This window comes from Macaca fascicularis, chromosome 13 (assembly GCF_037993035.2).
Source record: "Macaca fascicularis isolate 582-1 chromosome 13, T2T-MFA8v1.1".
In the NCBI taxonomy this organism is placed as follows: domain Eukaryota; kingdom Metazoa; phylum Chordata; class Mammalia; order Primates; family Cercopithecidae; genus Macaca; species Macaca fascicularis.
In genome coordinates this window covers 51,639,270-51,663,281 of record NC_088387.1, presented here as the reverse complement: position 1 = coordinate 51,663,281, position 24,012 = coordinate 51,639,270, and the positions used below count along the sequence as shown (strand labels likewise).

The 24,012-nt window shown below is 44.1% G+C and overlaps 2 protein-coding genes across 4 annotated transcripts in view; one reads left to right on the top strand and one right to left on the bottom strand.

Moving 5' to 3' along the window:
- The first annotated feature begins 1,030 nt into the window (after positions 1-1,030).
- On the top strand, positions 1,031-23,962 carry PCYOX1 (prenylcysteine oxidase 1). The gene is made up of 6 exons (XM_005575657.5): positions 1,031-1,192; positions 2,270-2,476; positions 4,130-4,304; positions 18,045-18,256; positions 18,598-18,750; positions 19,472-23,962. The coding sequence occupies exons 1-6, from the start codon at positions 1,081-1,083 to the stop codon at positions 20,128-20,130; spliced, it is 1,518 nt and encodes a 505-aa protein (XP_005575714.1). The 5' UTR covers positions 1,031-1,080; the 3' UTR covers positions 20,131-23,962.
- SNRPG (small nuclear ribonucleoprotein polypeptide G) overlaps positions 1,885-24,012 on the bottom strand; it is a 34,510-nt gene continuing 12,382 nt past the window's right edge. For all 3 annotated transcript variants that reach the window (XM_045369130.2, XM_045369132.2, XM_045369131.2), the window contains one exon: positions 1,885-2,032. In XM_045369130.2, the coding sequence (XP_045225065.1) occupies positions 1,949-2,032 (84 nt within the window). In that variant the 3' untranslated portion in view covers positions 1,885-1,948. The remainder of the gene's footprint in view (positions 2,033-24,012) is intronic.

The window sequence follows — 24,012 nt, the reverse complement described above, 5'->3', positions numbered from 1 at the left end:
GATTGACTTTCAGAAAGGGCTGAAGAAAGCAGAAACAGAAAAGTGAATTGGTTGTTTCGAGGTTACTTTCCTTGTAAAGTTTAAAGCAGAGGGTATTTCCTTATCATGCCACTTAAAACTGATCTGTTTGGGAATCTGGCTATTATTTTTCTTTCTCCTGATTTCTTAGAAAGTCAGATTGACAACTTAGTTTTGACCTTGTGATGTGGAACATGTGTGACATGAGTGCCTCCATTTTGGTTTAGTCTGTTGGGCCTAGTCTGGTGCAGGAGCTCAGTCCAAACCAATGGCTTCCTATAAATTTTATTTAACAGGTGTAAAATTGTCTTCAGTGATTAACCTTTGTCCTTCCAGGCTGTGCGGGAAGAGGGATACCTTTGCCTTTTAAAATTTGTGTCCTGCTTTTAGGTAAATGGGGGAAGGCGGAGAACTTTCTACGTATCTACATCTTCTCAATTGTCTTCGTCTTGAAATAATCCTTAGGCTAAAGAGGCGTATTTTGGGGTGGCACATTCTGGTGTCCTTACAGGTACACTACTTTTATTCATGTCTGTTACTATTATTCCACCCCCTTCACCTTGGGCCACCCTATCTTCAGTCTCCCTCATTTTTCTTTTCAACTAGCACCATTTACCCATTCACTGCGTACCCGACAGTTCTCGCAACAGGGTGATCACTCAGTAAGTACTGTTGTCCCTTTGGTCTGTTTCTGGCAGCGATTAGCTGTGTGCATTCTTAGGAGCGACGGAGGGGATAGAAGAGGGCACTAGTGAAGAACCAAGGTGCTTCAGCCGAATAGGGAGGGAGGAGGAGAGCTGAGGCGAGCCTCAGCTTCTGCCTTCGACGTCTTCTGAAGGAGGGTGGGCTTCGAGGCGGAAGGGTGCTTAGGGCACTGAGTAGCCCAGAGCTGGGAGCTCCTGCAGGACTAAGGGGACCGGCCGGGCGAGGCGCCTGGGCGGGGTCGGGGCGGGGCTCGCAGGGGCTGGGCGGCCTGGGGGCGGGGCTGGGCGGAGCGCGCAGCCGCGCAGCTGTGGGAGGACTGCGGGGCTCTCGAGGCTAGCTGCAGAGCTTGTGGAGGCCATGGGGCGCGCCGTCGCGGAGCTAGTCTCCTCGCTGCTGGGGCTGTGGCTGCTGCTGTGCAGCTGCGGATGCCCCGAGGGCGCCGAGCTGCGTGCCCCGCCAGATAAAATCGGTAGGCGAGAAGGTGGAGGCGCGGGAGGGAGCTGGAGCGCGCCCCGCGCCGGGCGGCCGCTGCGCAGTGCGCCCAGATCCCACAGCCGCGACGCAGGCCAGCGGTGCAGGCCGAGTCAGCCGCGCAGGTCGCGCTTTCCCCCATTCACATCTCAGGGCGGCTTTCAGCTCTGCTTGGAATAGGACTGTGCATTCCCAGGCGTGGAGAGGTGCCCACTTGAGGAATGGGAGAGGACGGGGACGGGCGGGCGGGCAGGCAGGCGCCTAGCGTACCTGTAGCTCCTGTCTCTTAGGCCTGGGGCTCCTTGGAGGCCTAGGTTCCTCTATCTTCCCTTTGAACACTGAGGGTGAAGAGTCCAGTGTTCTGGCTCGACCTGGGGCGCTCGGCCAGATTGCAGGCTCACGCAGACACAGCACAGGGAGGAGTGAAAACAAGCTGACCCTGTCTGCTCCCCTTGGGAGGCTGAACCCCCTTCCCCCAGCTCCGCTTTGCTGAGGTCGGCCTGCTCTCAGAGGCGCCTGGCTTGCACAATTTCTCTGCCTAGGACTAACACAACCACAGAAAGAATCTGTATTCTCTTTCCAGTGTCAGGAGCCTTGGCTTTTTGCTTCCTGTCTCCCTCCCGCCCTCCTTTAAAGTCGTGTTCTTCGATATCATTAACCTCTCTACATTGAATTTAGACACAACAAAGCTAGGCATAAATGGCCGTCACTTTATTAAAAATGCGTGCTGGATGCGTGCTGGAAAGGTCGACCTCTAATGTGCCCGTGAGTTGGGCATCAAGAAGGGTGTGCAGGTCCCTTGATTCCTCCATAAAGACCTGTGAGAATCTTTGAGCATCTGGAAAAAAAATCGAATTAATGTCAATATGTTAATTAATCTACTGCTTTTGTCTGGGGGCAGTGTCTGTCCAGATTCAGGGAGTTAGACCTTCGCTGCAGGTGTCACTCTTCCCCACCGAATTGTTGGTAATAGCTTTGAGTAACAACCTCCGCTATTAGTGGTCTTTCAAAAACAAAAGAACTCACAGAGCTGGTAAAAGGGGAAAAAATAATCTTCTGTTTTTTTCCCTCATAGCGATTATTGGAGCCGGAATTGGTGGCACTTCAGCAGCCTATTACCTGCGGCAGAAATTTGGGAAAGATGTGAAGATAGACCTGTTTGAAAGAGAAGAGGTCGGGGGCCGTCTGGCTACCATGATGGTGCAGGGGCAAGAATATGAGGCAGGAGGTTCTGTCATCCATCCTTTAAATCTGCACATGAAGCGTTTTGTCAAAGACTTGGGTATGTAATTTTGGTCTTGGAGCTCACCAGATTACTGTGTGACATCCCCAGATATTTTTATCAGATGGAGAACTGAAACTTCTGCCTTGTTAATTGCCTTACAGAGACGTTGGTAAAACTGTTTTCCTCAATTTCTTGTTAGTTGGTACTGCCTTAGTTAGGAGCAGTTCTGCTGTAATGGGACACTAGTTATCTGTATCACTAGTTATCTGGAATTACAGCCATAGGGTGGGGGTGGGAATGGCTGCCATTGTCTTTTTTCTTCTTTTGAGACAGAGTTTTGCTCTTGTCGCCCAGGCTGGAGTGCAATGGTGCGATCTCGGCTCACTGCAACCTCTGCCTCCCGGGTTCAAGCGATTCTCCTGCCTCAGCCTCCCCAGTAGCTGGGATTACAGGTGCACGCCACCATGCCCGGCTAATTTTTGTATTTTCAGTAGAGATGGGGTTTCACCATGTTGGCCCGGCTGGTCTTGAACTCCTGACCTCAGGTGATCTGCCTGCCTTGGCCTCCCAAAGTGCTGGGATTACAGGGGTGAGCCACCGTGCCCGGCTTCTGTTGTCTGTTCCTAAACTTCTTAAACTTGTGTTAAAGAATCAGAGAAGGTTTGGAGATAGTCACCTCATTGTGATCATTTTGCAGATGGGTAAATGAGACCCAGAGTCTTGAAATGTCTGGCTCAAAGTCACTCACATATGGCGATGGCCGGGGTCAGTGGCTCATGCCTGTAATCCCAGCACTTTGGGAGGCCGAGGTAGAGGATCACTTGTGCCCAGGAGTTAGAAACCAGTCTGGGCAACATAGTGAGACCCTGTCTTTACTAAAAATAAAAAAATTAGCCTGGTGTGATGGCACAAATCTGTAGTCCCAGCTACTTGGGAGGCAGAGGCAGGAGGATCCCGTGAGCCTGGGAGATAGAAGCTGCAGTGAGCCTTGATTGTGCCACTGTACTTCAGCCTGGGCAACAAAGTGAGACCCTGTCAAAACAAACCACCACAAACAAAACAAACTCACTCACACAGCTGTGGATGCAGACATGTGCCTAGAACTTGGGATGTGCAACTGCTACCCTGACAGCAGAGGAGCTGGATACGTCATGGGGAAAGTCTGACAGGCCACTGCAGGCCCTTTCGGCAGAGAGTATTTCGTAACTTTGGCTTCCCTCCAGTTATGTGAAATATCCAGTTTTGCAAAATAGGATTCTCACAGGAATGGAAGTGCCTCTTTCCCCTCAGCTGCCTTCCACATCCTCTGTAGATGCTGCCTCTGCTTCAGTTTCCTCCACGAGGGCAAAGGTATGCCCAGAACAAATTATGCCATGAAGATACATGTCTGACATCTTTGTTTTTAAATTGAATTCAATTGCTACTCTGGCTTTTTTCCTTTGACTATCCAGTTTTTTTAGACTAAAAAATAGCCAGGTAAAAATATATCTACTTTTGATATATTAATATTTACATGATCATCTGACCCATCGCCTAGCACGTCTGCTTTTGGACAGTGTAGTGAAAGTATAGTGTTTCACACTGTCCAAAGATAGAGCTCCTTTATGTGTCTCCTGAGAACTGAGGGAAGCCCCAAATTCACTCAGATTACGTTCTTTCATTTGGTCAGGATAGACACCACTGACTTAGCTGCGCTTTATGTTTTTGCAGGTCTCTCTACTGTTCAGGCCTCTGGTGGCCTACTGGGGATATATAATGGAGAGGCTCTGGTATTTGAGGAGAGCAACTGGTTCATAATTAACGTGATTAAATTAGTTTGGCGCTATGGATTTCAGTCCCTCCGTATGCACATGTGGGTAGAGGACGTGTTAGACAAGTTCATGAGGTAATTTTTTTCCTTCCATTTAACCTAAGATCTTTTAATTTAGGTTAAATTAAACTTGATGAACTTCAGGAATTATAATTTCTTATAAGCATTTTCTACCTCACTGCAAGGCCTGTTTATAACATTGTTAGGCAAAATGTTTTGTAGAAACCATGCAGACTGTTTGCTTGGAAATTGAAAGGTTGGTTTATTTTTGCTTCCAAAGTGTATTTTGCAAATGCTTTTTTAGTGTTGCCAGATGCTGTTAGATGCCTTGAATTCTTATGATAACTCTCTCAGGTAGGTACTGTTTTTAGCTTCTTTAAACAGATGCAGAAGGTGGTGGTGCAGAGAGGTTTTAAGAGGCAAGTTCACCCACATCGTAAGTGGTATAGCTGGAGTTGCCACCCAGGCAGTCTGGCTTTAGAGTCTTCACTCTTAATCTCTGTGCTATGCTGGTCATTGTGTATATGAATGAGATAATGTGTGTAAGAGCTTGTAGAAAGGATCAGAAAACTTAAATGGGCTTTAATAGTGACATGTTTTCAGTGAACCAACAGCCTGAAGTAGAGTAAAAGTTCCATATTCCAAGAATTTACATTCTAGCACTGTTCTGGGTAGTAAAAATTCAGGTGCTTCCTTTTCGTCCTTATGCTTTTCTATATTTAAACAATTTTTTTATGTGTGTGAATATGCATCGCTTTGGTAATCAGGAAGAGTAACATAAAATAGCCAGTCTAATTTTGAAGGGTACAGTCTGTTTTTTTTAAAGCCGTTGGCATGTGTTAGTTTTTTTTTTTTTTTTTGAGACACAGTTTTGCTCTGTTGCCCGGGCTGGAGTGCAGTGGCGCCATCTTGGCTCACTGCAACCTCCGCCTCCCCGGTTCAAGTGATTCTCCTGCCTCAGACTCCACAGTAGCTGGGATTACAGGTGCTTGCCACTGCGCCCGGCTAATTTTTCGTATTTTTAGTAGAGATGGGGTTTCGATCTCCTGACCTCGTGATCAGCCTCAGCCTCCCGCCTCAGCCTCCTAGTGTTGGGATTACAGGTGTGAGCCACTGTGCCCGGCTGGCACATGCTAATTTTTATGCTGGTTTATAGTTTTAGGTACTGGAGGCCAGTATCGCGCCATTACACTCCAGCCTGGGTGACAGAGCAAGACTCCATCTTGAGGGGCAAAAAAAAAACAAAACCAAAAAAACCCCAAAAATGTGTCATATGACCAGGTATTGAACAGGACAAATATGAGTTAAGCAGAGCTGGGCACACTGGCTTATGCCTCTAATCCCAGAACTTTGGGAGGGTGAGGCTGGTGGATCACCTGAGGTCAGGAGTTTGAGACCAGCCTTACCAACACGGTGAAACCCTCTCTCTACAAAAAATATAAAAAATTAGTCAGTGTGGTGGTGCATGCCTGTAATCCCAGCTACTTGTGAACCTGAGGCAGGAGAATCGCTTGAACCCGGGAGGCAGAGGTTGCGGTTGCAGTGAGCTGAGATCGTGCCATTGCGCTCTAGCTCGGGGGACAGAGCCAGACTCTGTCTCAAAAAAAAAAAAAAGAGTTAAGCAGGATATACTCTGGTTTCTCTAACTTATGGTAGTTTGGGTTTTCTTTCTCAACATCATTCTTAGGTCAGTTCCTTAATTGCCTTTCCCGTGGGTACCTTAAGTCCAGCTACAGTGCGTATGGTTTTTAAATAGCCATTCATTCATTCACCCAATATTGAGTGCCTGTTAGGTGCCAGGCATTGTTCTATGTTGAGAATATAGGACCTACAACATGTCCTTGTCCTCAAGAATATATATTCTAGTGGAGAGACAGGCAAGATACAACTAAGGAAATATATAGAATTTGCGTAGAGACAGCCAGTCACTTTATAGAAGGTGGGTGGCATGGTACTGCATACTCAGCAGGCAGATCAAGTTCGGATGGCATCAGCCCTGCTTGTGTGTATCGTTTTACTTTTCTTTCTTTTTTTTTTTTTTGAGATGGAATCTCGCTTTGTTGCACAGGCTGGAGTGCAGTGGCGGGATCTCAGCTCACTGCAACCTCCGCCTCCCGGGTTCAAGCAATTCTCCTGCCTCAGCCTCCTGAGTAGCTGGGATTACAGGCGCATACCACCATGCCTGGCTAATTTTTTGTATTTTTAATAGAGACAGGGTTTCACGGTATTAGCCAGGCTGGTCTTGAACTCCTGACCTCATGATCCACCTGTCTCGGCTTCCCAAAGTGCTGGGATTGCAGGCGTGAGCCACCACACTCGGCCCTCTTTTTTTTTCTTTTTGACACAGGTTTCACTCTGTCACCCAGGCTGGAGTGCAGTGGTGTGATCATGGTCCACTGCAGCCTGGACCTCCTGGGCTCAGGTGATCCTTCTACCTTAGCCTCTGTGTAGCTGGGACTACAGGCACGTGCCAACAAATCTGGCTAATTTTTTGTATTTTTTTTGTAGAGAGGAGGTTTGGCCATGTTACCCAGGCTGATCTTGAATTCCTGGGCTCGAATGTTCCACTCATCTGGGCTTCCCAAAGTGTTGGGATTACGGGCGTGAGCTCCTGCTCCCAGCCTCGTTTTTCTTATCTGTGGCTTGCTTGACATGTACAGAATTGCCCTTTGAGAAATTAAGGAATTACTTTTTTTTTTTTTTTTTGAGACGAGTTTCACTCTGCTGCCCAGGCTGGAGTACAGTGGCGCAATCTCGGTTCACTGCAGCCTCTGCCTCCTGGGTCCAAGTGATTCTCCTGCCTCAGCCTCCTGAGTAGCTGGGATTACAGGCATGTGCTACCATACCCAGATAATTTTTGTATTTTTAGTAGAGACGGGGTTTTACCATGTTGGCCAGGCTGGTCTTGAACTCCTGGCCTCAATTGATCCGCCTGTCTTGGTCTCCTAAAGTGCTGGGATTATAGGCGGGAGCCACTGCACCTGGCCTAAGAAATCACTTTTGAAGTGAATTCAAGGTATTACAGAACTGGGAAAAAGAACCAGTGAGGGGATACATAGGTTATACTGTTTTTGACTTTAAAAAACAATTTACGGGCAGGGCACGGTGGCTCACGCCTGTAATCCCAGCACTTTGGGAGGCCAAGGCAGGTAGATCACAAGGTCAGGAGTTTGAGACCAGCGTGGCCAACATGGTGAAACCCTGTCTCTACTGAAAATACAAAAATTAGGCCGGGCGCGGTGGCTCACGCCTGTAATCCCAGCACTTTGGGAGGCCGAGACGGGCGGATCACGAGGTCAGGAGATCGAGACCATCCTGGCTAACACGGTGAAACCCCGTCTCTACTAAAAAATACAAAAAAAAAACTAGCCGGGCGAGGTGGCGGGCGCCTATAGTCCCAGCTACTCGGGAGGCTGAGGCAGGAGAATGGCGTGAACCCAGGAGGCGGAGCTTGCAGTGAGCTGAGATCCGGCCACTGCACTCCAGCCTGGGCGACAGAGCGAGACTCCGTCTCAAAAAAAAAAAAAAAAAAAGAAAATACAAAAATTAGCAGGGCGTGGAGGTGCGCACCTGTAATCCCAGCTACTTGGGAGGTTGAGGCAGGAGAATCACTTGAACCCCGGAGGCAGAGTTTGCAGTGAGCTGAGATCACGTCATTGCACTCCAGCCTGGGTGACAGGGCAAGACTCGTCTCAAAAAAAAAAAAAATAAAAAAAAAATTTACAAATTTCATAGAATTACCCCCATTTTAAATATTTGATTATATGGCACTGACTTTTATGTTGCTAATAGTGCATTATACATTTCTGTTTATTTCAATAAATCAAGATTATGTAATCTTGTTTGATAATTTTATCAAATCCTATGAGATAGTTGGAGAGGTTGTTGCTATTCAGCCAATATGTACCAGTTGTTAAAAGTAGTGAAATATGGGCAAGTGCTGTGGCTCATGCCTGTAATCCCAGCACTTTTGGAGGCTGAAGTGGGAAGATCACTTGAGGCCAGGAGTTGGATACCAGCCTGGACAACATGGCCAAACCTTGTCTCTACAAAAAATAAAAAAAAATTAGTCAAGTGTGGTGGCATGTGCCTGTGGTCCCAGCTACCTGGGAGGCTATGGTGGGAGGATCACTTGAGACTGGGAGGTTGAGGCTGCTGTGAGCTATGATCATGCCACTGCACTCTAACCTGGATGACAGAGTGAGACTCCGTCTGAAAAAAAAAACACAAAAAACAGGCTGGGCATGGTGGCTCATACTTGTAATCCCAGCACTTTGGGAGGCCAAGGTGGGTGGATCACCTGAGGTCGGGAGTTTGAGACCAGCTTGGCCAACATGGTGAAACCCCGTCTCTACTGAAAATACAAAAAATTAGCCGAGTGTGGTGGCGGGCGCCTGTAATCCCAGCTACTCGGGAGGCTGAGTCAGGAGAATCAGTAGAACCCAAGAGGTATAGGTTGCAGGGAGCTGAGAACGTGCCATTGCACTCCAGCCTGGGCAACAAGAGTGAAACTCTGTCTCAAAAACAAAAAACAAACAAACAAAAAAAACCCCACAGAAAACAAACAAACAAACATAAAAAAATTAGCTGGGCATGGTGCTGTACCTGTGGTTCCAGCTACTCAGGAAGCTGAGGTGGGAGGATTGCTTGAGCCTAGGAGTTCGAGGTCATAGTGAACTACGATTGTGCCACTGTACTCTAGCCTGGGCAACAGAGCGAAAGACCCTGTCTCTAAAAAAGAAAAATCAAAGAAAAAACAGTAGTGAAATACTGCTGGAGTGGTGAAACTGTTGCTTCCCTTCGTGGGGAGGCATCTCCCCTACCCAAAGAACCCCTCTTTCCTTCCCTCAGCAGGAAGCCTTGGTTTAGTTCCACTTCCACAGCCAGTACGCTTTCTGTTTCGTGTGTACCACTTAAATATTTTTAATATCACCCCATGTTAGAAATATTCTGGAATGTCACAAAAACCAGGATTAGAAGTCACAGAGATTACCAAAGAGGAACTTGGAACCAGTTACCCTCCATTTCAGTTAAAACAGTAGTTCTCAGCTGGGCGCGGTGGCTCACGCTTGTAATCCCAGCACTTTGGGAGGCTGAGGTGGGTGGACCACTTGAGGTCAGGAGTTTGAGACCAGCCTGGCCAACTTGGTGAAACCCCATCTCCTGGGCTCAAGTGATCCTTATATATATATATATCAGAGTACAGTTAGTACTCTCAAAAGTAGCTTGTGTGATCTTCTGCAGAAACCTTCAGGGGGTTTGTTGAGCAGCCTTGTGGAGTCACATTTTCATTTTGCACCTCCATTTCAAAGTATACACAGGGTGGAAAAAGACCTATGTAACAGTAGTAAACCATGACACTCAAAAGAGGGCTCAAGCTTGTGGTAGGCAATACTCGAAAATAATGCATTCATTCATTCTCTGCTGTTGGAGGTACTTGGGTGGAAATCCTGCAGCCCCTGACATTGGCACTAGCTAGCTTAATTTCCAGTTCTGCACATACATTTATGTAGTTGTTCTAGTTGGATGCCATTCTTACTAAAATTTTTTTTTTTTTTTGAGACCAAGTCTTGCTCTGTCACCCAGGCTGGAGTACAGTGGTGCAATCACAACTCACTGCAGCTTTGACTTCCTGGTCTTAAGTCATCTTCCAGCCTTAGCTGGTACTATAGGCATGTGCCATCATGCTTGGCTAATTTTTTAAATTTTTGTAGAGACAGGGTGTTGCCATGTTGCCCAAGCTGATCTTGAACTCCTGGGCTCAAGTGATCCTCTCACTTTGGCCTCCCAAAGTGTTAGGATTACAGGCGTGAGCCACTGCACTCAGCCAGACACCATTCTTTACTCCCGAGTCCAACCTTTTATCTCACTTTTTCAACAGAGCATTTCGTTAATACTTCAATCAACATTCATCTTTCTTTTCAAACATCCCTTATTATATGGTGCATAGCATGTACTTGTGTTCTATACTACGCACAGTAACTAGAATGTAGTAGATGTTTACTCAGATGTTTGTGGAATTGAAATCTCTGGTCCACTGATGGCTTCCTGTTGAGATATCTTGGCTTGTAGACTAGGTTAAAGCTTATTCTTCTCTCTCAAGTTAGTGCATTTCTGGGGACTTGTAAGATCCTTAACACTTCTTGATCTGAGACTGATAGGACTTACAGGGAAAGGCTTTATAAACACCCTTTCTTCCTTCCAGTTACTCCTACCAAACATTTTGAGTCAGTTTTTGTTCTTTCATTTCCCATACCCACTCTATCTTGAATTCTATCAGCCTTTAAAATATGTCCAGAGTTCCACTACTTCTCTCCAGGATTACTGCTACCACTTTGTTCCAAGCCACCACCACTGTTTTTTGTCGGATTGCTAGAGTAGCCTTCTGTTATAGGCTGAATAATCCTCTCCCCTGCCCCCTGCCACAAGATGTCCATGTCTTAATCCCTGGAATGTGTTACCTTTTGAGGTAAAAGAGACTTTGCAGATATGGTTAAGGATGGGTAGATTACTCTGGATTATCCAGGTGGGCCCAATATAATCACAAGCGTCCTTAGAGAGGCAGGAGGAGGATCAGGAAGGAAGAGATTGGAGTGATGCTAGGAAGGGGTGTGCATCCACGAGCCAAGGAATGCAGGTGGCCTGTAGAGGCTGGAAAAGACAAACAGTCTTCCCTCAGAGCTTCTAGAAGGAACCAGCCTTGTGCACACCTTGATTTTAGCCTAAAGAGACTGACTTTGGTCTTCTAACTTACAGAACCGTAAGATTATAAATTTGTGTTGTTTTAAGCCACTAAGTTTGTGGTAATTTGTTACAGCAGCAGTGGAAAACCAATACACCTCCTAAATCATCTGCCATCACTGTTATATTGCTACCATTTGTTCTCGGGTTAGCAGCCAAAGTAGTTATTTAAAATCTAAGGCTCATTACATCACTCCACTGCTCAGAAACCTTCAGTGGCTCTCTATTTCACTGATAGAAATTTATAGCCAAAATCTGTTTTGTGACTGAGAAGGATTCTGTACTCCCGTCCCTTATTTTTAAGTTTATTTTCCCCAAAATTCATAGGTTGAAACACTAGCCATCCAGTACTCAGAATGTGACTGCATATGTAGATAGGGCCTTTAAATATGTGATTGAGTTAAAAATGAGGTCATTAGGGTAGACTCTAAAACAATTTGATGGGTGTCCTTAAGATTAGGACACAGAAGGGAGGCCAAGGTGGGCGAATCACCTGAGGTTGTGAGTTCGAGACCAGCCTGACCAATATGGCAAAACCCCTTCTCTACTAAAAATACAAAAAATTAGCCGGGCGTGGTGGGGCATGCTTGTAATCCCAGCTACTCAGGAAGTCTGAGGCAAGATAATCGCTTGAACCTGGGAGGTGGAGGTTGCAGTGAGCCAGGATTGCGCCGTTGCACTCCAGCCTGGGCAACAAGAGTGAAACTCTGTCTCAAAAAATAAAAAAAGATTAGGACACAGAAGAAACACACAAAGACCATGTGAGGACACAGCAAGAAGGTGGCCATCTGCAAGCCAAGGAAACAGGCCTCAGAAGAAACTGAACGCACCCACACCTTGATCTTGGAATTTTGGCCTACAGAACTGTAAGAAATAAAGCTGCTTTTGTTTAAGCCATCCAGTCTCTGGTACTGTGTTATGGCAGTCCTGGCGAACTAATACACTGTTGTCATTTTCAGTAACTGTCCATTATTGAAAATGGGATATTGAAGTCTCCATTATTGTTGAATTATGTATTTCAGTTATGTCAAGATCATTTGATCATATTCATGAAGGTTTATTTCTGGGTTTTCTTATTTGTTCCGAGGATCTGTATGTCTGTTTTTTTTTTTTTTTTTTTCAGATGGGGTTTTACTCTGTTGCGCAGGCTGGAGTGCAGTACATTTACAGCAACCTCTGCCTCCTGGGCTCAAGCAATTCTCCAACCTCAGGCCCCCTGAGTGGCTGGGACTACAGATGTGCACTAGCACACCCAGCTAATTTTTTTTTGTTTTTTGTTTTTTGAGATGGAGTCTTGCTCTGTTGCCCAGGCTGGAGTGCAATGGCACTATATTGGCTGACTGCAACCTCTGCCTCCTGGGTTCAAGCAATTCTTGTGCCTCAGCCTCCTGTGTAGCTGGGACTACAGGCATGCACCACCACACCTGGCTAATTTTTTGTGTTTTTAGTAGAGACGGGTTTTCGCCATGATGGCCAGGCTGGTCTCGAACTCCTGACCTCAAGTGATCGTCCAGCCTGTACCTCCCAGTGTGCTGAGATTACAGGTGGGGAGCCACTGCACCTGGCCTTTTTTTAAAAGTTTTTTTGGTTAGCCTCTTTTAGCCTCTATTGATATCATAGCCTCCGCCGTCTGTGATGTTAAACAATTGCCACAGTTTTTTTTTTTTTTTTTGACACATAGACACGTGCCCTCAGGATGGGGTTGTTGCATAGAGTGAACTCTGAATCAGGTCGAATAAAGACAAGCCTTCAGGCTAGAGCTTTTTGGGAGCTGCCAGATAGGTCAAATATTGACAGTTCTCTGAGGATAGTGCTTTTTGGGAGCTACAAACTTGTGTTCTTTCCAGTGGCTTCTAGCTTGCTGGTTTCACATTGCAGTTGGAAGTGTGCTGGTTTTATTTTTTATTTTATTTTTTTTTCTCTCTCTCTCTTTCTCTTTCTTTCGACGGAGTCTCCCTCTTGTTGCCCAGGCTGGAGTGCAATGGCGCGATCTTGGCTCGCTGCAACCTCCATCGCCTGGGTTCAAGTGATTCTCCTGCCTCAGCCTCCTGAATAGCTGGGATTACAGGAGTGTACCACCACACCTGGCTGATTTTTTATGTTTTTGGTGCAGATGGTGTTTCAACATGTTGGGCTGGCTGGTCTCGAACTCCTGACCTCAAGTGATCCACCTGCCTCAGCCTCCCAAAGTGCTGGGATTACAGGCGTGAGCCACCATGCCTGGCCAGACATTTTTCTTAAATAAATACTCCTTGGACTTGGAAAGGCTTTGGTTTATCTGCAGAGCTCTGAAAGAGTCAATGTTGATCATTTTTGGCAGTATTCTCATAGCTTTTATGGAGAAGCAGATTTCCAGAGGTCCTTCCTCTGCCATTCTGGAAGTTTCCTCTCCCCAGTAACATTTCTGGCTGTACCACCTGCTGTTCTCCCAGATCACTCTGCTTCAGCTACTCTTGCTTCATTATTTCTTGAATGTGCCAGGCAAGCCTCTGTCATGTGACCTTTGCGTTGCTTTTACCACTACCTGAAATATTTTCCCCCAGGTGTTTGCCTGGTTTGCATCCTCATCTCCTTCAGGTCTTTGCTCTATATCACCTTCTCAGTGAGGCTTTTACTGACCACTCTTGTTTTTGGACTATCTTATTTAGAATTTCAACCCTTCTAACCCCATGCATTTCTAGTCTTCCTTTCAGACCTATTTTCTCCTTTTTTTTTTCCTTTGAGATGGAGTCTCTCTCTGTTGCCCAGGCTGGAGTGCAGTGGCACGATCTCGGCTCACTGCAACTTCCGCCTCCCGGGTTCAAGCGATTCTCATGCCTCAGTCTCCTGAGTAGCTGGGATTACAGGTGTGTGCCACCACGCCAGGCTAATTTTTTTGTATTTTTAGTAGAGATGGGGTTTCACCATGTTGGCCAGGCTGGTCTTGAACTCCTGACCTCCAGGTGATCCACCTGCCTCAGCCTCCCATAGTGCTGGGGTTACAGGCGTCATCCACCGTGTCTGGCCTTATTTTTCTCCTTACCACTTCCATCCTTCAACCTGTTAACTGTTTCCCCAACTAGAACCTAAGATGCATGAGCGCAGGATTTTTTTTTCTCGTGTTGGCCTCTGTATTCTCAGTACCTAGAATAGTGCCTAACTGAGAGTTGATGCTCCACAACATTTATTGAATGAATGAATAAATAAATGAATGAATGAATAAATAAATAAATAAATATCAGGGGTTATACAAGTGTAATCTGAAATGAAAAAAAGCTGTTTCAGCAAACAGACTAGCAGAAACTACAAGATTTTATATATAATATATAATATATATAAATATATCATATATAATATATACAAAAAATATAAATATATTTTACATATACTATGATATATTTTATATATCATATTTTATGATATATATTATATATAAAATATATATAAAATATATATATTTTTATATATATATTTTTTGAGGCAAGAGTTTTGCTCTTATCGCTCAGGCTGGAGTGCAATGGTGCGATCTCGACTCACTGCAACCTCCGTCTCCCAGGTTCAAGCAATTCTCCTGCCTCAGCCTCCTGAGTAGCTGGGATTACAGGCATGCGCCACCATGCCCGGCTAATTTTGTATTTTTAGTAGAGACAGGGTTTCTCCATGTTGGTCAGGCTGGTCTCGAACTCCCGACCTCAGGTGATCCACCTGCCTTCACCTCCCAAAGTGCTGGAATTACAGGCGTGAGCCACTGTGCCTGGCCCAGTTATATATTTTTAACAATTACTATTTTTTTGTTTTTGTTTTTTTAAGACAAGGTCTCACTCTGTTGCCCAGGCTGGATGGAGTGCAGTGGCGCGATCACAGCTCACTGCAGCCTCAACCACCAGGGCTGAAGTGATCCTCGTGCCTCAGCTTCCTGAGTAGTTGGGACTGCAGGCATGCCTCACCATGCCTGGGTAATTTTTAATTTTTAATACATATATTTTTTTGAGATGGAGTTTCACTCTGTCATCCAGGCTAGAGTGCAGTGGCGTGATCTCAGCTCACTGCAACCTCTGCCTGCCAGGTTCAAGCGATTCTCCTGCCTCAGCCTCCCAAGTAGCTGGTATTACAGGCATGCGCCACCATGCCCAGCTAATTTTTGTATTTTTAGTAGAGATGGGGTTTTGCTATGTTGGCCAGGCTGGTCTCAAACTCCTGACCTCAAGCGATCTGCCCACCTCAGCCTCCCAAAATGCTGGGATTACAGGCATGAACCACTGTGCCTGGCTAATTTTTACATTTTGTGTACAGACAGAGTCTTACTATGTTGCCCAGGCTAGTCTTGAACTCCTGGCCTCAAGGTATTCTCCTGTCTTACTCTGTCACCCAGGCTGAAGTGTGTTGGCTGGCTGTTCACAGGTGCAACCATAATGTACTACAGCCTTGTGCCCCTGGGCTTAAGTGATCCTCCCACCTCACCCTCTTGAGTAGCCGTGACTACAGGTGCATGCTACCTCACCTGGGTGCTGTTTTTTAGTAGTATTTATTCTATTTTTTTCATTTATTGTTATTACTTTTTTGAGATGGAGTCTTGCTGTGTCACCCAGGGTAGAGTGCAGTGGTGTGATCTTGAGTCACTGCAACCTCTGTCTCCTGGGTCAAGCAATTCTCCTGGGTCAAGCAATTCTCATGCCTCAGCCTCCTGAGTAGCTGGGATTACAGTCATGCACCACCACGCCTGGGTAATTTTTGCATTTTTAGTAGAGATGGGGTTTCACCATGTTGGCTAGGTGGTCTCCAACTACTGACCTCAAGTGATGCCGCCCCACTTTGCCTCCCAAAGTGCTAGGATTACAGGCATGAGCCACCACACCCAGCAGTGTATTTATTCTAATACAATTAGTTGTATCATGAAACAATTAAGAGTGCTGTCTGTTTATATTGTGTGTATAGTTTCATCTCACCCCCCTCCAAGGAGACTTGCTTGAGTGAGGTTGCAGCTCTGGCAGGAGCAGGTGGGGAATATGTTTCTTACAGCATCATTAGTAGCTTATTGAATTGACTGCTGTTTTCTCATTGTTGACCATTAGCCAGAGATCACTCTTCTTTGGATATGAGATATCCAGGCTATTATTTTTCTGAAGAATTCAGTGTTTCCATCCTACTTTTTCCAGTCTCCAAAGACTGGGACCCAAATGCTGTGGTTAGAAGGTGTTATTTTAGTTTCTCAGTTTTGGCATAGATATCTGATCAATTTTTCCAATAAAAATGTATTTAACATTTTTACACTTACACTACTTTTAGTATGCTTTTAGTAGGTAATACTGAAATGGTTATAATACTGTCCCTTGTTCTGTAAAAAAAATACAGTTCATTTTGAGAGAAGAACCTTGATGTGAAAGTTTCCCTCCCATGATCAGTGATAGGGATCTTTCCTTGGCTCTTAATTTCTTATATTCTTATACTTATCTCTGCATGTGCCTTATTACTTATCCCAAATTTAAGCCCGTTTTCTGTCTTTGTACCATTTGCAATGTGAAAAATTGTGTTTGAGGCCGGGCGCGGTGGCTCAAGCCTGTAATCCCAGCACTTTGGGAGGCCGAGACGGGCGGATCACGAGGTCAGGAGATCGAGACCATCCTGGCTAACACGGTGAAACCCCGTCTCTACTAAAAAATACAAAAAAAAACTAGCCGGGCGAGGTGGCGGGCGCCTGTAGTCCCAGCTACTCGGGAGGCTGAGGCAGGAGAATGGCGTAAACCCGGGAGGCGGAGCTTGCAGTGAGCCGAGATCGCGGCACTCCAGCCTGGGTGACAGATCCAGACTCCGTCTCAAAAAAAAAAAAAAAAAAAAAGAAAAATTGTGTTTGAATTACTGAATGTACTAATTTATGTGAATGTTGTTTTAAATCCATAAAATGCAGAGAAATGTTGGGTGATATTTTTCTTTTTGTTTTTGGTCAAGTGATGTTTTCTAAAAAATAAATAATAGAAAGCATCTAATTGTTGAATGAGTGGCACTGGTGCTGTTTTAAGAGGCTTTTGGAGATGATATAACTGTGGACTGGGAAGCTGAGCAAGACTTTTCAGAGAATGTGGGATTCATGTTCTGTTAAGGAAGAACAGATGTTCCATGGTTAGGAATGGGAAGTGTATTCAGGTTGGAGAGAAGAGCTTGTGCACTGGTGGGGATACAACATGTAAGGATATTTAGAGACCAGTGAATGGGTCACATGTGCTCCAGTGGAGACTTGTGCATGTGTGGGTGACTGAGAGCAGAGTGGGCAAGTTGTGATTGAGCCTTATACTTGCCATGTGACCTTTAGACAAAGTCTTTTACTTCTAACTTTTTTTTTTTCCCTGAGATGGAGTCTTGCTCTGTCACACAGGCTGGAATGCAGTGGCGCGATCTTGGCTCACTGCAACCTCCGCCTCCTGGGTTCAAGCGATTCTCCTGCCTCAGCCTCCTGAATAGCTGTGATTACAGGTGTGCGCCACCACGCCCAGCTAATTTTTGTAGTTTTAGTAGAGATTGGGTTTCACCATGTTGGTCAGGCTGGCCTCGAACTCCTGACCTAGTGATCTGCCTGTCTCGGCCTCCCAAAGTGCTGGGATTACAAGCATGAGCCACCGCGCCTGGCCTTACTTCTACTTTTTATTTTTCCTTTTTCTTCTTTCTTTCTTCCTTAGTTTCTTCTCCCTTTTTTTTCTTTTCTTTCTTTCTTTTTTTTTTTTTTTAAGAGACAGTCTCACTGTCTGGCCCAGGCTGGTGTGCAGCAGCATGATCACAGTTCACTGCAGCCTTGAACTCCGGGGCTCAAGCAGTCCTCCTGCCTCAGCCTACCCAGTAGCTGGGACCACAGGCACACACCACTATGCCTGGTTAAGTTTTGTACTTTTAGTAAAGATGGGGTTTTGGCCATGTAGGCCAGGCTGGTCTTGAACTCCTGACCTCAGGTGATCCGCCCACCTCTCCCTCCCAAAGTGTGGGGATTACAGGCATGAGCCACTGCACTCGGATGTCAGTTTGATCTTATGACGCCATTTCCCTTCTTTATACATCCCCTTCCCCACATCTTGTTTGGTATTTAATGGAAATTTCTCTTTTCTAAAGGATCTACCGCTACCAATCTCATGACTATGCCTTCAGTAGTGTTGAAAAATTACTTCATGCTCTAGGAGGAGATGACTTCCTTGGAATGCTTAATCGAACACTTCTTGAAACCTTGCAAAAGGCCGGCTTCTCTGAGAAATTCCTCAATGAAATGATTGCTCCTGTTATGAGGGTCAATTATGGCCAAAGCACGGACATCAATGCCTTTGTGGGTAAGCCAGGGCTTGGAACAGTGGTGGACATGAGTTCACAAAGGGGCTTACCTGATGCTATGGTGGTTCTAGACTTTAGGCCATGGATCGGAGGCTACTTTTCTCTGTGAACCTCAGACATTGTTGGCAAAATTGTGCGTATATAGACGTTGATTTTTAGGGGGAGGGGGTCTTTAGCTTTCATTAGTTCAGTGATTCTTCATTGGGGGAGATTTTGCTCCCAGGGGCCATTTAGCAATGTCTAGAGACATTTAGAGTAGAACATGTAATTGGGAAGGGAGAGTGCGTAGAGAGCCTCTTAAAAGTCAGAATTAAAACACATTTTTTCTTCCTGTTGACAGGGGCAGTGTCACTGTCCTGTTCTGATTCTGGCCTTTGGGCAGTAGAAGGTGGCAATAAACTTGTTTGCTCAGGGCTCCTGCAGGCGTCCAAAAGCAATCTTATATCTGGCTCAGTAATGTACATAGAGGAGAAAACAAAGACCAAGCACACAGGTAAGCTTGAATTTCTGTCTTATTGTTCCTGATTTCCCCTGCAGAAAATGATTGCTCTCTTCTGTCATCTCTTACTCAGTTCTAAAATGATGAAACTTAAAATTGTATATATTGTGCCATATAGAAATATTCCCCAATGGGCTGGGTACAGTGGCTCACGCCTGTAATCCCTGTACTTTGGGAGGCCAAGGAGGGTGGATCACCTGAGGTCAGGAGTTCAAGACTAGCCTGGCCAACATGGTTAAACGCTGTCTCTACTAAAAATACAAAAAATTAGCTGGGCTTGGTGGTGGGCGCCTGTAATCCCAGCTACTTGGGAGGCTGAGGCAGGAGAATCACATGAACCCGGGAGGCAGAGGTTGCAGTGGGCCAAGATCACACCACTGCAGTCTAGCCTGGGTGACAGAGCGAGACTCCATCTAAAAAGAAAAGAAAAAAAAAAAAAAAGAAATATTCCCCAATGTAGTTAAGTGCAGTGGCATGACTCCTTGGATTTGAAAAATAATCTTATCTTAAAAAGTAAAAATTCTGTATTTTGTACTTATTGACATTCTGAGTAAGAAATTGGCCTCAATGTAATAAAAATGCAAGGGACAGCTATCTTAAGGGATATAACTTCTTCAATTCTTTAGAATTATAGAGAAATTATGAAGAAGGTATAGAATTATTTTTAGAAGGTATGTTAAAAACACTGAACAAATAAATGCCTTATTTCCTCTAGGAAATCCAACAAAGATGTATGAAGTGGTCTACCAAATTGGAACTGAGACTCATTCAGACTTCTATGACATCGTCTTGGTGGCCACTCCATTGAATCGAAAAATGTCTAATATTACTTTTCTCAACTTTGACCCTCCAATTGAGGAATTCCATCAATATTATCAACATATAGTGACAACTTTAGTTAAGGGGGAATTGAATACATCTATCTTTAGCTCTAGACCCATAGATAAATTTGGCCTTAGTACAGTTTTAACCACTGATAATTCAGATTTGTTCATTAACAGTATTGGGATTGTGTCCTCTGTGAGAGAAAAGGAAGATCCTGAGCCATCAACAGATGGAACATATGTTTGGAAGATCTTTTCCCAAGAAACTCTAACTAAAGCACAAATTTTAAAGCTCTTTCTGTCCTATGATTATGCTGTGAAGAAGCCATGGCTTGCATATCCTCACTATAAGCCCCCAGAGAAATGCCCCTCTATCATTCTCCATGATCGACTTTATTACCTCAATGGCATAGAGTGTGCAGCAAGTGCCATGGAGATGAGTGCCATTGCAGCTCACAATGCTGCACTTCTTGCCTATCACCGCTGGAATGGGCACACAGACATGATTGACCAGGATGGCTTATATGAGAAACTGAAAACTGAGCTATGAAGTGACACACTCTTTTTTCCCCTCCTAGTTCCAAATGACTATCAGTGGCAAAAAAAGAACAAAATCTGAGCAGAGATGATTTTGAACCAGATAGTTTGCCATTATCATTGTTTACTAAAAGTAATCCCTGCTGGTCATAGGAAAACACACGGTTCTAATTAAGTGTGAAGGTATAGCTATTGCACTTATGCCATCTCAAAGTATTCTTTTACTATCCATTAGGAGTTTTTCTTAAACTTGTTTGATAATAAGAATCACCTGGAGTTAGGAGGTGGCGGTTGCAGTGAGCTGATCGCGCCACTGCACACCAGCATGAGCAACAAGAGCAAAACTCCATCTCAAAAAAAAAAAGCAAATAGAAATAATCACCTGAAGTTTGTTAAACCATATGGATTCTCAAGCTCCTCTCTTGAAGATTCTGATTCAGTAGGTCTGGGGTGGGGCCCTGGATTTTGATCAAAATTGTAGAACATTTTAAGGTGAGTACCTGAGGGAGAACTTAAAGATGTCTTAGTTGGGGAGTAGTCCTTTTGAACTTTACAGGTAGATGTAATCTTCAGTCAGATAAAATTTATGGAAGCTGGTATCTTACGCCTGACTCTTAGTAATTTCATACCTGTTTGAAGTACATGTGCCCATGCCTAAAAGCCCTGACTTTCAGAATGTTGTCTTTTGATTATTCTGTCTTGATTTGATTAGGGGTGAAATTTAGAAGTCTTAGTAATGTAACTTGAAGATGTTAAACAAAAATCTCAAGTAAAATGAAAAACAAATATGGGCTACTGAATTAAGAAACTGGCATTCTATTATTAAATCCTCACTTCAGGAGCTTTTAAAAATACGGAGAGACCCCCGTAACTAGAGATTCAGATTCAAAGATTGAGGATAGGACCTTAGCCTTGTAGCTTTTTAAAGTTTCTAATGTGCACCCAGAGTTGAGAATCATCAATGTAGGTGTGAAAATGCCTACAAAAGGGTTTTAGTGCCTTAGAAGTCCTGAGAAACCCAATCTGTATCAAAGCAGATCCATTTTGCAAGGATCTTTCTCTTAGTAAGAACTTTAGAAGTAATCTTGATAAGAAGCACAGACAGCCTAACAGTTGGCGCTAGAACAGAATACTTGGAATGACACCAGAGTTAACCAAGTCCAGCATATGTCCAAAGAGTTAAGTGTTTCAGTTACTGTAGCATTATGGGTGAGAAATTGGTTGCTGAAATCTTAAGACAGTGGCTCTCAACTTTGGCTGCACATTGGAATCACCTGTAGGGTTTTAAAGCCTCCAAATGGTAACTAACATGCAGCCAAACTTGAGAACTAGTTCTGCATCTACTGTACAAAGATCATGATTAACTGTGAAGACACTGGTAGAACAGAACAAGCAAAAGATTAAGAATTCAAAAGTAAATGCAACCAATTTAACATGTAATGTTATTAAAAAAAAAAATAAAACGCTTAGATCAGCCTGGGCAACATGGTGAAACCCCATCTCTACAAAAAATTTTCAAAAAGTTAGCCAGGCATGGTAATGCACGCCTGTGGTCCCAGCTGCTCAGGAGGCTGAGGTGGGAGGATCACTTGAGCCTTGGAGGTCGAGGCTGCAGTGAGTCATGATCATGCCACTGTACTCCAGCCTGGGCAACAGAGACCATCTTTAAAAAAAAAAAAAAAAAAAAAAAAAAATTCCCTCCATTGAAATAGAAACTTAAAAAAAAAAGTCCTTCATAAGATCATGGCATTAGCTACTTTAGCAAAATAGTGTTAACTTTGGTTCTGAGTAAAAGTGACTTCTTCCCTACCACAGTTGTGAATGTTAATATGCTGATAAAACTGCCAAGATATATTTGATAGGTAGGGGATTAAACTCATGGTTTGTCAAAAGGGTGTTTTTTTCTAGTTTTATTCTTAACAGATATGTTAAGAGGTATTCATATTTGTTTCCTTTTGTGGTTTTAATGAAGACAATTTGTAAAGAATGTAATACTGTTATGTATATGCTAAATATTGGTAAATACTAATTTCTATCATATGTAGACTTGTTTTGCAATGAGATATATTTTTACTTATAATACCAATTTAGGCTGGGTGCAGTGGCTCATGCCTGTATTCCCAGCACTTTGGGAGGCCAAGGCAAATGGATCACGACGTCAGGAGATCAAGACCATCTGGCCAACATGCTGAAACCCCATCTCTACTAAATATACAAAAATTAGCTGGGCGTGGAGGCGCACGCCTGTAATCCCAGCTACTGTAATCCCAGCTACTTGGGAGGCTGAGGCAGGAGAATTGCCTCAATCGCGAGGCGGAGGTTGCAGTGAGCCGAGGTTGCACCACTGCAGTCCAGCCTGGCGACAGAGCAAGACTCCGTCTCAAAAAAAAGAAAAAAAAAAACTTTAGGCTGGGTGTGGTGGCTCACGCCTGTAATCCCAGCACTTTGGGAGGCTGAGGCGGGTGGCTCTCTTGAAGTCAGGAGTTTGAGACCAGCCTGGCCAACACGGTGAAACCGTCTTTACTAAAAATACAAAAATTAGTCAGGCATGGTGGCGCACGTGTGCCAGTAATCCCAGCTACTTGGGAGGCTGAGGCATGAGAATCGCTTGAACCCTGGAGATGGAGGTTGCAGTGAGCAGAGATCGCACCACTGCACTCCAGCCTGGGCAAGAGTGAGACTATGTCTCAAAAAAAAAAAAAAAAAAAAAAAAAAAAAAATTAAAATGTTGCTGGTATTACATCAAACCTACTCTGGATAAATTTTCCAGTAGGGCATGTGAAATTGCTTTGGCAAAACCAAAACAGGTTATCAATACACCAAGGACATTAGTAGTTTTAATGCAACTACAGTATTGAGTACTTTTTTAATGGGAGAAAAATTCTAGCAGAACCTGCTACTCCAGGCGCATTAGGTAGTTTTAGGTAACTGTAGTATTAAAGAAGAGTTTTATTGGAAGAAAAACCACTGTCAGAGCTTGCTGCTCCAGACCACTCTTTTTTTTTTTTTTTTTTTTAAAATAGAAGAGACTGGTAAAAATGATGCAGGGGCTGAATGAAAGCCAGCTCTGCTCCAGTGGTTTTCTGAGTTGAGCATGCATCAGTTACCTGAAAGGCTTATTAAAACATCGCTAGGCTCCACCCTGTCTATTCAATAAGTTTGTTGTGGGACATAAGAAGTTGCATTTTATTAAGTTCCCCGGTGATGCTGCTGTTCTACTATAGGAACCACACTTGAAGAACTAGTTCTACAATTCAGCTCTATGTTGTTGCTAAAATAAAATAAAATAAAAAGTCAACGAAGATTTACAAAGAGCTGCTGAAAAATGGAGTAACAGTGTATGGGACTTCATATCAGTTCTCTTTATTGTGATTGTTAGTTTGATCCCTCTTGTTCTTTTGTTGTAAACATTTTCTATAATTAGGAAATGCCATTTAAGAGTGAGAGACGTATATATCTGTGAGCCATTGTGTTTGGTGTTTTACAAGAACTTTACCATACTTGTGTGTATTCCATTCTGTACAGTTTAAAAATGATTCACGATTTGCAGGCTTTTTATCAGATCACAAAAAAAATCAGCCTTAAGCATTTGCTTGGTAAGATTTCTTAAGATTAGGTTTATAATACAACCATCTATAATGTATCTCTTGTTTGAGCTTGTGGGCCATACAGTTCATTAACTAGATGAATACATTGTGGACAGCATCCTCGCTACCCTTCTCTAATCACAAAGAACCACGATGCACTGGAATGTTTTTCTCTGGAATCCTCTTTCTACTCTTGTATTAAAAATTTTCCCCACTTAATGATTATGTTCAAAATAAACTACATCATTACTTCCTGTCTTTTCTTCTGTTGTACTATATTTGGAATGTAGATGTACTTGGGAAAGTCA